General features: G+C 34.3%; 1 protein-coding gene across 2 annotated transcripts; it reads left to right on the top strand.

The window, feature by feature from the left end:
• On the top strand, window positions 1-13916 carry LOC111624627. Of its 2 annotated transcripts, XR_002756609.1 has the most exons (6): window positions 1-2797; window positions 2884-2912; window positions 6273-6357; window positions 6424-6569; window positions 13117-13273; window positions 13443-13916. XR_002756609.1 is itself a non-coding variant. In XM_023367532.1 (5 exons), exons 1-5 carry the CDS (start codon window positions 2736-2738, stop codon window positions 13541-13543), a joined length of 423 nt encoding a protein of 140 aa, XP_023223300.1. In that variant the 5' UTR covers window positions 2022-2735; the 3' UTR covers window positions 13544-13916. The 2 variants fall into 2 exon arrangements, 1 of the variants encoding a protein (XP_023223300.1); XM_023367532.1 differs by lacking the exon at window positions 13117-13273 and having other exon boundaries at window positions 2022-2797.
• The last annotated feature ends 267 nt before the right edge of the window (window positions 13917-14183 follow it).

The raw sequence follows: 14183 nt of genomic DNA, 5'->3' as shown, positions 1-14183 counted from the left end.
TTTGAAATTTTGCAAGGGGATTTGTTTTTAGGGGAATTTATGGTATTAAATTTTGATGGTTTAAAAGGTCGAGGGGATGGGGAGATAAAAGAGGATCGTGTGTGTATCCAGTGAGGTCGTTTTAAATAATAAAGCCCACCCTTAAAAGAAAATTCATCTGGCTCGGTGCCTTTTTAGTTTTGTCTGGTCCGACGATTTCAAAATGTATTTTTCTTCTCTTGTTAAAAATAAATACAAATTGACTTTCAGATTAAATTGGGCAATAATCATGCTTCGTTCGTGTTTATTAAGGGTTGTCTAATTAACAATAATGCCGGACGTTTAGAATGAGGAACTCGATATCCGTGTAGAAACATAGTAAAAATAGGATCTCTGATAAGAAGCAAATTCTGGGATAATTAAATCGTTTTTTTTTCATCTTATACATTATTAATACAAACGGTAGAGTTTTTCTATATTTACCGGTATCCCTCGTATAACACGGTAGTTACGTTCCGAAAAAGTGCTGTTACGCCAATCCGTGCCATAGGAAACAAACGGCTAATTTAGGTTAGGCTTACGTTTCAGAAGTTAGCAACGAAAAAGAATTGTATACTTTTGATAAGAGAAATATGTTTATTAAAACATTCGATAATTAATTAACAATCGCAATTAAAAATATTGTATTACGCGTTAATATTAATTTTACTTAAGTCGGGGCCTTTTTCTTTTTACAAAGGGTCGTCGTCTTCTCGGCTTTTTTGTCCATCTTCATCGAAAGTATGGGAAACGTTTTCGTATTTTTCATTTTTATCATAAACAGTTTTTATGATTAAAACGAAATAAAAATATGTTACTAATCGATGATTTGTTCTAGTGGGTGGCATTTGTTCGGTCGAGTACAGAACGACTCTTTTTTTCCAGAATTTGTGTTTGAGTACCGAGATACCGCCGTATTTCGTGTACGATTACTTCATTTTTAAAAATGAAGTAATCGTACACGAAATACACGGTCTGGAAAAAAGTTTAATAACACTTAAAATCCAGCAGCATTTTGTGGCGCCATCTTTTATAAATATTTTGAAAAAAAATTTTATTTTTTAACTACTATATTATAAAATGGCAAAAAACGTAATTTTGAGGGTAGGGATGGGTATTATAAAAGAATAGTAAATGCTAATAATAACCAGTAAAATTGTCATTAAGTCCGACCCTACCAGATATATACCCCCGCCTTTCTCTCTCCACCCCCTCGACCTTTAATCACCAAAATTTAATAGCATCGATCATCTCCTAATACAGAAACCTCCCTGCAAAATTTCAGAAATTTTTCTACAAAAAGCTATTAAGCTTGAACAAAATCGTGCCACGCTCACATTCACACTAACATCCATCCATACATGCAGAATTACTTCCACAATTTTTTGCATTTCTCGATGTTTCGAGGTGTCCCAAGTCCAAAAGAAATGTAAAAATCTTGCAGGGGTCTTTTTTTGACTGGCCATACTTTCCTTCTTATATATAACAACCGGAAAAGTAAAAAGAGGAATTAGAGTAATATATAATGAAGGAAAACTGGTTAGGAGCCGTCAGCGATAATATTCGTTAACGATTACACGAATGAATATTATCCCTTAATTAAAATAATTCATACGGTTCAAAGCGTTGCTTTCCGGAAAAGATCTCAGCCCTACGGGGGAATCGGTTTGATTTTATGTAAATTTTTAAAGCCAAATAAAGAACTACTCTGGGTACAAACTTTTCCTTAAATGAACGAACAGACAATCAATATACATTATCAGTTAGAGCAAGTAACAAATACTACCCCTGTCAAATGCGTGCTAGTGCTTCAAACGTTAACTCGACAAATACAAGACAAAACGTTTTTGCAAATTTAATCTTCCATCAAGACGATTAGAATCCTATTGAAATCCTAAGCCGATGATTAAAGTCACTTTTTGATGTTTAGCCTTTTTTTTCCAAGTCATATAACATCGAAAAATGAAACAAACGGAAGCGAGTTTACGAATTTATCCGAATTAAAAGAAAAACTGGTAGAAATTACGAGAGAAGACATTTTAATTTTGGAGGATTTAAAGACACGCTTCGATTGCACAGATATATTAATATAAAATTCTAAGTAAACTTAAAAATGGTTTTAGTCGCGTTAGAACCGCAGAAAGGAATTTACTATCGAAATTATAAAGTTAAGACTAAATTTTTATCGACGATTCTAAAAAATGCTTTTTAACGCAGTTAAAATATAAATACTCATCCATCGACTATTACCGAAATTTATATTCTTTTTTTAAGAAATTTGATTGTCTTAGAGTGATTATTTTCACCACGGTGAAAACAAATGGGGAAAATAACATCTTCCGTTGAGTCATTTTTCGACGTGCCAAGCGTGGTTTAAGGTTTTATTTAATTATAATTAGGTTGATAATAATTGAGAAAATGCTTTCAGACAAAAAGCAAAAAAGACCCCCGAAGTAATGAAGATAAATTTCAAAGGGCTTTAATTAGCCATTTGTTTGCGTCGAGATTAAAAATGATTTATCGGGAACGGCGTTAAGTGGAAATCGTTTAATAAGCGTTGCCGATAAGCTAATAAGCTACCGATAACCAGTCTACGTTAGCTTTTATCTGCAAGGGAAGTGGTTCCGTTTCTTTTTCGGTAATCGTGTTTTTAATTTTAATTAAAATACCGGACATTGCAGATCGCCAAAGAATTTGTTTTTGGACAAGAGTCGAAGATGAAGCTGCATTTTCTTGCAATTTGCATTTTGTCCTGTCTTCCCCTCTGTCTGTCGTTCAGGTAGGCCCGGTTATATAACTCCGACGAATTCTTGATTTTAAAATTTCAAGATACGGCCGTAAAAACGTGCGACTCTTCTTTTCCAGATTGGCCAAAAGGGAGCAAAAAATTCCAGGTATAGATGTTAATTCTTACTTAAATAATAGCAGGGTTAATTCGTTTTACCAATATAATTGTTTCTTTATGAATTTAAAAATAATTACGATAGATCCCCGCTTTTTACGACTAAGTCGGCGATTAACGATCGAAACGAATTTTCCGCAAGTTTAACGACAGACGACGATCCATTTCTCAAGAAAAATAGTTCAAAAAGTAGCATTGGCTGCGGTTGCCGACGTAAAACGGCGCATTTCGTAAATCGGTGTCTCGTATTCCATTAGTCGTCTTACTGCCTCGTAACAATTTTCTGGCCGAATTACTGCTTAAGCCTAAACGATATCCAAGTTTAATTATACAAAGCGCGTAAATTACTGCAAAATTCTTGCCGGAGAAAGCAGATGGGCCGTCGCCTCCGAAAAATATGTCTTTTACGACAAATTCCTAACAAGAATCAAAATAATTGCAGTAGCAACGACGACAGTAAGGACCGTTTATCCGCAGGAGTTGGGTCGACGTGGTTTTATTTTCACGTCACGAGCTATTACGCCACGCCAATTAATCCGACATTGGTGACTAAAGTAGGCCAATGGAAGAGGAGGACATTTACCGGTTTGGGTATCGTTAGCGCGTATTATTTTACTACCTAGTGTACCTATGGTTACGGAGTACATTGGTCCTCGGCGGGCAAAAAAGCTCGCCCAGTACCCGGGAACCATCAAATTTTAAAGAGAATTTTTCGTTTCCGGGTTATCGAATTTGAAGAATTTTCCCTCATGGCATGGTGCGGTTCCTAAGCAAAATAGATACTTTTTTAATCAAGTATCTTTTTTTCTAACACTCGTTAAGATTTCTGACTTTAAAATGCAAAAGAGGAAACGTTACGTCGTTTTTGGCTAGTTTTTAGTGTTTAAATTATTTATGAAAAAACGAGATTTTCGGAATGAGTGGACGATGATGCTTATTCTCGGGGAATTAAAAAAATCATGGTAAAGTCTTCGATAGTTAAACTTCATTAAAAGAAAAAATATGTTTTTTGCTTGAAATGTTTGGAATTTGAAAATTGCACGCGTGTTTAAAACGACGAAAGAAACTACTACGAAAAAATGGGTGACGTAAAAGGCGGAAGGCATTAACTCCAAATTATCAAAAATTTTATTTTTACGGTTTTTGAACGGCACTTCTACGTCATCCCGTGTAGTCGTTTTTTGATAGGGTTATTAATTAAATACCGAGAGTTTTTGACGGCGAAAAGCATTAACTCCGACGGTTATGCTTATTACTAATGCAGAAAACATTAATTCCGCTGGTTCGGGTTTTATTTTTTTGGTGAGTCAATGCATTCTGCCATTCGCAGCCAATGAAGGCTTGTAATTTAGTACACGTGACTAAAAGAAGCGCTCCGTAAGTTTCTCTTTTTTGCGTTTATTGTTGTTACTATTTATTTATTCAGTCTTGTAGTTTGTTCCTAAATTAAAAAATGCCTACGCGATGTCTTTCAAATGATGAAATATATTCGGAACTTAAAATTATTTGTCTTCCTTACCCTTAACTCCAGTAAAGTGTGCCGTCGGCACGGGTGAACCCGAAAACAAATTTTGAAAATGCAGCAGATGCCGCCGAAACAAGCAACCGCGCTGCACCTTTACAGAAGGTGCCGCGTGACTCCTTGTGTAAAGTTACATTCGCAAAAGCGACAGAACGGAGGTAGAGTACAAGACTCAAATGACCGGCCAGAAACATCGACCTTGCAATTTTTGAAAGAAAACAATTGTCGTTAACGATGCTGCATAAACTTCAAAGGCTAGCAATTCACTACCTGACAGGAGAAGACACAAGATTGCCTACAACACTTTCTCATAAGTACTCCATTGCCAAAATACATAAAAACAAACAGATGATAGGAGTAATACACCACTCTAACAGTCAGCTATAAGATCATATTGATTAATGTACAGAAATGTAAATTTGCCCGTCGACGTTATTCTCCGAGTACCGAACGCTAGAGATGACGAGAGAATCAGATTTGATGACTAGACGTTCATGGGTCGTGACCAACAAGAACCGCCGAGGCCGATATAATCATTAGGAATAAAAAACGTCGCCACCCGAATACATAACTGTAATATATGTTGATGATTTAAATAAACACAAAATGTAATCGTGTAGGTGCACTCTCACTCCGTTTTTTCCACACCCTTTCTTCAACCCTTTTTTACGTGTTGGCACCTTGGCACCTGCACGATTACATTTTCTGTTTATTTAAATCATCAACATATATTACAATAAGCACTGTCTGTATAACATATAACAACACTCGTTGGGCGTCTATTTGAAAAATTATAGACCTATAAATTCCCACTGTCTGTCTATCTTTCCTTATCTCGAGAACTATGTTAGAAATTCAAGACCGGATATGGAAGGTTTAGGGGCGGTAGGCTCCAATTAATTATATATAAACTTCCGATATAATCCCGAAGTGGTGTTATTCGATTCAAAAATTTTTCCTCCTGAAAGTAGTTAGTTAATGACTTCCGTTAGCAATGGAGTGGTGCCAAAGTATGATGTATAGGAGTAAGACACTACAGTACTAATTTGAGATGGAGAGCATATATTTTAAATTAAATAAATTACAAATATTATTGAAAATTGTAGCCTTGCATTGTGACCATGTCACAATAAATAATTGCTTATTTTTACATATGTTCCAGCTAAATACCAGACACAGACATTGAGATGGCCAAAGATGATCTATGCCATCTCAACACACACAGAGACAAACCTATCCTCATTGGAGGTGACTTTAATGACAAGTCTGTCATATGTCTAGTCTGACAGATGACTTTGGAGCATCAAAGTCAACAAAACCATGACCCAACACAACCTCACTCATTTCAATTTAAGCTCCCTTGACTTCCTCCTGCAGCATAAGAGAAAGTTGGATCAACTTAACAGTAGGGAACAGACACCACATCCTTAGGGTTGACTACTGTTACATCTCAGAGGTAGATTCTGCCAGTGACGAGAGGTACTGTACATAAATATTCTGACTTCTAGTTTCCACTATACTTATGCTAGCCAGCAGAACTTTTGCAAAGTCTTTAGTAACACTCCGTATGTCTTTAATTAATAACACGTCTTTAGTAACACATTCAATTCCGACTCCACAGCCCTGGTTATACCTTTCAGGATTTCTGGCCAGAAAACAATTTTAAGCATTATAGACAAATATTTTAAAATATTTAGTATTATATACATTATATAAATATGTGTATTTCTGTAAATATTTTAAAATAATTTATACAATATTAAAATATTAATTAGAAAATAAACAAAGCTTATTTATTTTCTAATTAATATCTGATGGATTTTTTTTCAGACTGGGCCACTCGCTGTGGCATTGATTTCAATCCATCTCCTGACAAACATTATGAACAACGTTGTAATATTGAAGAAAAGATATTGTAAGTGTTTCAAAAATTATAGCATATCATCTAGTTGAATACATCTAAAGACTATTTCCTCTATAGGATTTGCATCATGGTTTGCAAACCTGGTTGGCGAGCTAAAGAAGGGAATGCAAACTCTCGAAAAGATTATCGGGCTTGTTATGATACTGGAGAATGGTTGCCAGAAGTACTGCCATTTAAGAGATCATTCAGTTGTGATATAGAAAGTAAGTGTTTTTCTGACAATTTTTTAATTAAACTAATGTCATATTATTGTGCACAAATACTTTTTAAAAATTTACAATGTATTTAAATTTAGGTATACAATTCTGAAAATACTTAATTAGGAAAATGAAATTCTGCTGCAAAAAGAACATTTCATGATGATAGTTAAATCAAAATTTCTGTTTTGTCTTTTGTTTTTCAGTTTTTTACCAATTAGAAATTAACTTAAATTATTACTTATCCATTATTCTAAAAAAGTGTTAAGTTAATTTTATGAGAAATTTTTAAATATGACATGAACCATTCAAACATGACAATCAATAAGTCAAATAGACTTATTGACAGTAATCAATCATCTATACTAATATTATAAAGAGGTAATATTTGTATGTATGTTAGTTTGTATGCAGCAGGTAATCTCCGAAACTACTCATCCGATTTCAAAAATTCTTTCACCAATATTTAGAATGGAACTTCAGGGTGGACATAGGCTATATATTATTCCGTTAAACATGGGGGATGGACAGTTCTTTACGGTAAGCCTTACGGAAAAGGTTACCGTAAAGAACTCTGCTTCTATTTATACCATTTTAGATGCAGTTTTTTCCGTTTTTGATTGCGTTTTAATAGAGTACGTCAACAGAATGTACACTAAGAAGGGATTTTTCGAAAAATTTTCCCCCACTGGGGAAGTGTTATATATTTATAATAGATACATTTTGAGCCACAACAAGGCGTGGCGGGGTCTGCTAGTTCAGAAATAATGGAGCAGTGAAAAATGTAGTTTTTGAGCCTTGTGGTGAATAAAAGAATGTTACTACTTCGTATATTCAGTTACCAGCCAGAAGTAAATGGGAAAAGATCAACTGTTCAAAACTTGTAGATTGAAATGATATTTATCTATCATGTATAGAGATTTTATTAATAAAAAAACTATAAATAACAGGATTTCCTAAACCTACTGCTGTGTTGTCAGTTCCTTGTACCATCATCATTTTCAAGACAGGACAGCCATTTTTCAGCAAGAAAATACTCAGATGCACATGGATAGGGTTTTCCAGGAATATCTTCATCATACTGCTAGCTTCAGCCATTTAGGAATATGAAGAATCTAGAGCAGTAATTTCAATTTCTGTGGGCAAATTTGTTACAGAATACCATACAGTGCCTGTATTGCTGCATGTATCAGACAAGAGGGCTATGATATTGTAACTTATTACCATCACAATTATGTTCATACTAGTGTAGTTTCATTTAATCCCAATGCTCCTTTCTTGATGCATATGATGCCTTCTTTGTCAATGAGTGCAAATTTAGTAAATTAAGGGCTATATCACAAAGAAATCCAACACATTTGCATACTATAACTTATCAGTACAGTTATAAAATTCAGTGTAATTAAGGTCATGCTTGAAACCAAGTTCATATTATTGGAATTTTACTGTTACTGGCTATTATTTTTTCCACACAAAGAAAGTTCCTGACAAGTAACCAGGCCATGGAAATGATATATGGACATTCCTATGTAGGAGTGGTTTTATCAGCAAGAAGTGCCAGCTGTGTCTGTACACCACATTGTCTGAAACAAGAACAAAAAGAGGAAAACATTTTTCCGTATTCTTTGTTCCTTTGAGAACTTTCTGATCTTCTTAATTCTTCCTTCTTGGAGGCGAGAACCACTTCCTAGAATCACCAGCGTAATGAATACGAAGTTACCTGAGGTCTTATGAAGCAAAGGAAGGTCACTTTTTGGGCAGTGCTCAAAGAGAGAGGATGATCTAGTGTCCAGTGTTTCAATAGACAGGTGAAAACATAACTTTGAACTGAAACTTCAAAATTCCCAGGCTGAAGTCAGTGTGTTGGAGTTGGCATTCAACTTGACCAGTTGTGAGTCAAATGTGTGACAAACAATTTGGATATAAGTAAAAACCTTCTGAGATCAAGGAAAAGAAGATAAAAGCATGAATTGTGTGCAAGAAGTTTCCGTGTGGCCCATCATGACAACAGAAAGATGTCCACAAAACCTGGCTATTTTTGTTCTGTCCTATCCACCATCTTTGCTACTTCTAACCCCTATCTTCAATCTTACTTTCTCAGTGTAAAATTAGTACAATAGAGCCTCAAACTCGGCCTAATGTGGACCGAAGGGTGGCCGAGTTTGTGAAAATGCCGGGTTACTAGGAATGGGATTAAAAAAAATAAGTATGAGTGTTTCTTCAGAAAATACTGTACTGTACTTGTATGTATTGTTTACTTGAGAATACAACAGAGAATAAACTGCCCAAATACCCATAAACAAAGGAAAAGTACGTCTTTTATGAAGGCATAGAGCCTTTACTACATGAAAAAGAAAATTAATGAATACACTGCATACAGTAATTTACCTGATAAGACAGACCTCAGAAAAATACTTTGAGGCATAAAGCTGTCTTTATCATGAAAATTAATTAACTAAGGATTTTTTTGTCCTGCCAGGGTGTGGCCGAGTTATCTGGAGTACCGAGTTTTCGAGGCTCTACTGTATTATTTGTAAAAGTTAGTGATAAGGAATTCTTTCTGTAAGAAGTATTCTTGAATTTTGTATGGATTAGTATTATTGTGATTTGGTGTGTTGTCATATTTTATAATTGTACTACTGATGATTGGGTTTTTGAGAGTTGTGATCCATTATTTGAACCTATATGTAAGTATCTCGCACACAAATTCAATTTTACTGCATGTTTCCTTTTTATTGGGTGTTTGTCTTATTCAGCTAACGGGAAACCTTTCATGAACATCTCACAGCCTTACTCATAAACAAAAAAAAAGAATTGTTAATTAGTAAATGTTTTTTAAATGTTCATAGTGATGATATATATACTATACAGAGATGCCTAAATTTTCTTTGCCTAGGGACATCAGATACTTGTGTGCTGGCCCTATTTCCATGTCACCAAGTCTGCAACGAAGTAGGCCTATAGACTTGGTGACATAGAACACCAGACAAACATAAAGAAAGCAAGGGATATAGAGGACAGACCACACTAGCTGAAGAGACTTTTGGCAGATTTTTCACAGAATAATAACTAGAAGACTGACAGCAGATGAGACACTTGAAAGTTATGGAAGGGAAGCATACCTTCACTGAGGTAGTGCTTTTACACACTATTTGTTATCCATGTGATGTCACCTAAAAAGGAATATGTTGTAAATATATAGAATCAAAACTAGAGATCATCAACTATTTAGACAAAAGAAAAAGCATATTAAGTTTTTATGAATGTTTTTTGAATTCTATTCATGTGGTTATTCATGGCAAACAGAACAGAGATTAACTACAAAAAGAAGAGAGAGAGAGAAAGCAAGCAACTTTTTATTCAAGCAATGAATAAAATTTGCCATTTGCTAAAACCTGGAAATGTTACAAAGAATTTGTGTACCATACTATTAAGAGGTACAAGGAAACTAACAGAGTATTGAGAACTGACTAAGAAATAGTTTGAGGATGAAAGAACTCCAGAAATGCTTGAAGCTTTGAAGAGACAAATAAGAAGAAATCTTTCTTTGCTGATGACAAAGTTGGCCTTACATATGAATCTCTCTTCATCTGCACTGAAAAAGAACTTCAGGTATCATGCTTTAAAATCTTAAGCTTATCACATGTTGATGCAGGCTCAAAAGAAGAAAAGGCTGATTTGCTATCACTACCTTTTGCAGAGATCTGAAGAGAGTATTTTTCACATCATATGTTAATATTTACCTTGGAGGAAAAATTTTTTCAAGTAAAATGACCATGTCAATGCCAAATCAGTGAAAAATATTCTCCTGAATAGCCAGAAATGTGATGATCTGGGCATGGATCAATCATCAAGGAAAAGCAGACCTTTGTTTTAGGGGTTAGAGTAAGTGAGAAACTACAAGACTGTTCTACCACTGCTTGGAGAATCTATTTGAATAGAATTCTGTTCAAAATTCATAACTTAACTGTTCAGAAAGACTCAGCTCTGGCCCACAGTCCCAAAACATACTGATTTTAACAAGTCCTGATTTCATTTTGAAGGAAGGAGGCCAAATTACCTGGGTCTTAACCCATTAAACTTTGACCTTATATAGAATTTAGTTTAGATTATTTCATAAGTGCTGAGGGTCCAAAGAAGCCTCAACCTCCCCTTTGCAAGAATAGGCTGCCTTTCCTATGGAAAGCATTCATACTGCCATAGAAGAGTGGCAACAAAAATGAAAGTCTATATCAAAGTATGTGAAGAACACTTAGAACATATCAACTGAATAAAACTTGATGATGAGTATTGCCAAGTGCCTGAAGATAAATACGATAATTATTTGTGTTTGAATTTGACTGAATAAAACTTGATGATGAGTATTGCCAAGTGCCTGAAGATAAATACGATAATTATTTGTGTTTGAATTACTACTAATAACTACAAGCACGGTTTCAAAAGTACCAGACTTAGAACATACCTTAAGGTAGATAACATATGCATGTTATCTACCTTATGTTCAAAATAACTATGAATGTCAGCTGAAAAGTAATGCACAATTGCACATAACACGAGAAGAAAATGTCATAAGAAGCAGTGTTAGTTGCCATCTGGTAGCTATATTCATGCACTACAAACATGCCAGGATTTCTTGAATTCTGTTCAATTGTCCTATATTAGTAGCTATTGCCATTGATATAGCATGCACACTTGACTCAATGTGTTTAAAACAACATGCAATGATTGAATTTTTAATAGCCAAAAGAGTGAATTCTAGTGGCATTCATTGTAGTTTACAAGCTGCTTATGGTGTGATAAAACTATTGATCAAAGTACAGGTAACCCCCGTATAACACGGCACTTCTATAAGCACGGATTCACTCTAACACAGTTCGAGAATTGGGTAAAACCCTCGTACAACAGGAAATGTAATAAATTTTTACATACTTAAGTAATAATATAAATAGTTTATGAAAATTATTATTTTCATGAACTATTAGTACTTAAGTATGTAAATTTTCTCTTCTTGTCGATACACGTGGTCCTTCTCGAAACTTGTTTCAATGTTGCCAGATCGCGACGCTTCTGCTTCTGATGTTGCCGAATGTTTTTCCCTTATTCCATACTTGCTTTATTCTTCATAAGTGCTTAGCACCATATAAGGAAATTTATAAAGACCTTTTAACTAGAAGCAAGCAATCTAAAATTACATACATTTTGCAAAAGGTAAAGCATGGATCTGAAGATAATGCAGAAAAATACTCAGAGGATAAGGATAACTTGCCAAAAAGAAAACGCTCTCGGTTAATTAATAGTGTTTTTAGTGATGATGAAGAAAACATTGTTTAATTTATATTAATATGTATCACTTAAAAAAATTTTAATGAAGATATTTATCTTAATTATGAAAATATACTAGCATGATTTTTAATTTTTGGAACCTAACCCTCCTTTTATTATTAGTTCTTTGTTTTGTATAACATGGATTCGCATAACACGGCAATTTTTTGGAACGTAACTACCATGTTATACGGGGGTTACCTGTACTGTGGTAGGCAATGAAATTTTTTGCATCAGGAATTAGTAAAATGAATATTATGAATCCTGCAATGGTTGTCTAGTTTCTATGACTGAAACATCAAACGCTCATAAATGAATTGATTAAAGTGATTGTTGCATTGCCAACTAGGCTTATTGAAAGAATGAATAGGTCATATGATTGAGCAATTAGATCTGTTTGCAGTGGGTGCTGTGCAAACTCATAGAAGAGAACAAATGACAATGAAAAGAATTTTGCAAACAACCTATGAAATGCTATCATGATGTTCATCTCCCATCACAATATTGAAAAGAAAATTGAGTGCATCATTATGATCCAGAAGGAAAAAAGGCAAATCATGGAATACTGCATTGCAAATTGATCAACCCTCAGCAAACAATAATTCTTTTGCCAGTATTCTGGAATGCCAAACAAGTTTACAGTACATTAGAGTATCTGGAAGCTGGGACAACCTTGAATTCTGTGCAGTGCATATAAACCTTAAAACACAGCATACAAAGTGATAATCCTGCAACATTATAATGCTTTGCAAGAGTCTCTGTGATAGTGCACAATATATGTAGCAAAGTTAAAATTCGAACCTATTTTGCACCCTCCACACTCACCAGATTTGGCATCCTGTGATTTTCACTTCTTCCTGAGTTTAAGGGCCATTATTCATTTCACCATAGATGATGATCCATGAACTCACTGCAGCCTTCACTTCAAGGAAAGACTGTCTAAATTCTTCATTGATAGGATGAAAAACTGATTCACTGTCGTGAGATATAGCTGTAAATGGTGACTATATTGAGAAGTAAATGCATATTCTTGAAAGTACATTTTATTTTATGTATCTACATGCCTTTTTTTATTATGTGAGAGTGAATTATTTTTCAGCTGACCCTCATACTTGTTACTAGGGTAGAAGTCCTTTTGCCTTTATGTAATTCTTTTTCACATTTTTTTTTGAAAAAGTTTCTTTATCAATAACAACAGACTCCTGTCTTAAATATTTTTATTTTTTGTTAGTAAAAAACAGCATTAATTTATAGTGGTAAGAACTACTATGGCCTCCAGGCCTGGGAGAAAAATCCTAAGCTCTCCTCTTGGCTATCCTGCTTGTTGTAACATTACCTTTTAATATATAATTCAAGCTTATATCTATAATTGCACCAGAACTTAAAATGTAAGTATCTCATAGGCTAAAATGTTTAGTTATAATAAAGTATTTAGAATAAATTTAATGATTTTTTAGGGTAGTAAAGAAAATAGTTAGTATACAGTACTATCTTCTTTACTACCCTAATATTTGACACTGTATCCCTGAAATAACTTTACATGAAATAAAATTTCAGGTCCTGAAGATACTGACCAATTAGCCTTTTCTTATGGATCTGATGAAGTGTTTGATGATGAGGAGACAAATGAGGAAAATGAAGGTGAAGACAAAAAATAATTTGTAAACCAATTTTCAAGAAACCTGTATTATACAAAATATTTTGATTTCAATAAACTAAAATAAATACTGTGAACAAAATCTTGGTCTGATTTTAAAACTGGGTTTTATTTATATTTTAGACAGATAACCTAAAAATTAGGATTTATCTAACAATTTGGAGGGCTTATCACACCAAGGCCTATTTTTTAGGTTATCTAACTCTATCTAATTTATAGTCGTGGGCTAAAAGCGTCGTTTATTATGACAGTTTTCAGTTAGAATTATTCTGTTGACTAGATGGTCAGGGGGTAACTTGCAACCCAACATAACTTGCTCAAGTGGTAGGTACTTAGAAATCTTTAGGCTAGCTGCCATTTCCTTGTGGGATTATAGAAAGTGCGAGCGAGTCGACACGGAGAACTTTAGTGATTTCTTTGATGGGACAAATTTATAACAAGCATACTTGATAGAGCAGACGCTTAAAAGGGAGAATCCATTTATCTCACAAGTCAGTAGGGACTAGACAAAGACAACTATCCAAATTAACAAGATAACCCCTTAATTTTCCTTAGAACATACAATACATCCAGAAAAACACACAGGAACGTTCGAAGCCCGACAATCCAATCTACAGAACAGCATTAACACACAATTCTCC

The sequence above is a fragment of the Centruroides sculpturatus genome, unplaced genomic scaffold (assembly GCF_000671375.1).
Source record: "Centruroides sculpturatus isolate CEXI.00-Female unplaced genomic scaffold, Cexi_2.0 scaffold56, whole genome shotgun sequence".
Classification (NCBI taxonomy): domain Eukaryota; kingdom Metazoa; phylum Arthropoda; class Arachnida; order Scorpiones; family Buthidae; genus Centruroides; species Centruroides sculpturatus.
The sequence above is the reverse complement of the archived record's forward strand: the minus strand, read 5'-3'. Positions and strand labels throughout refer to the sequence as shown.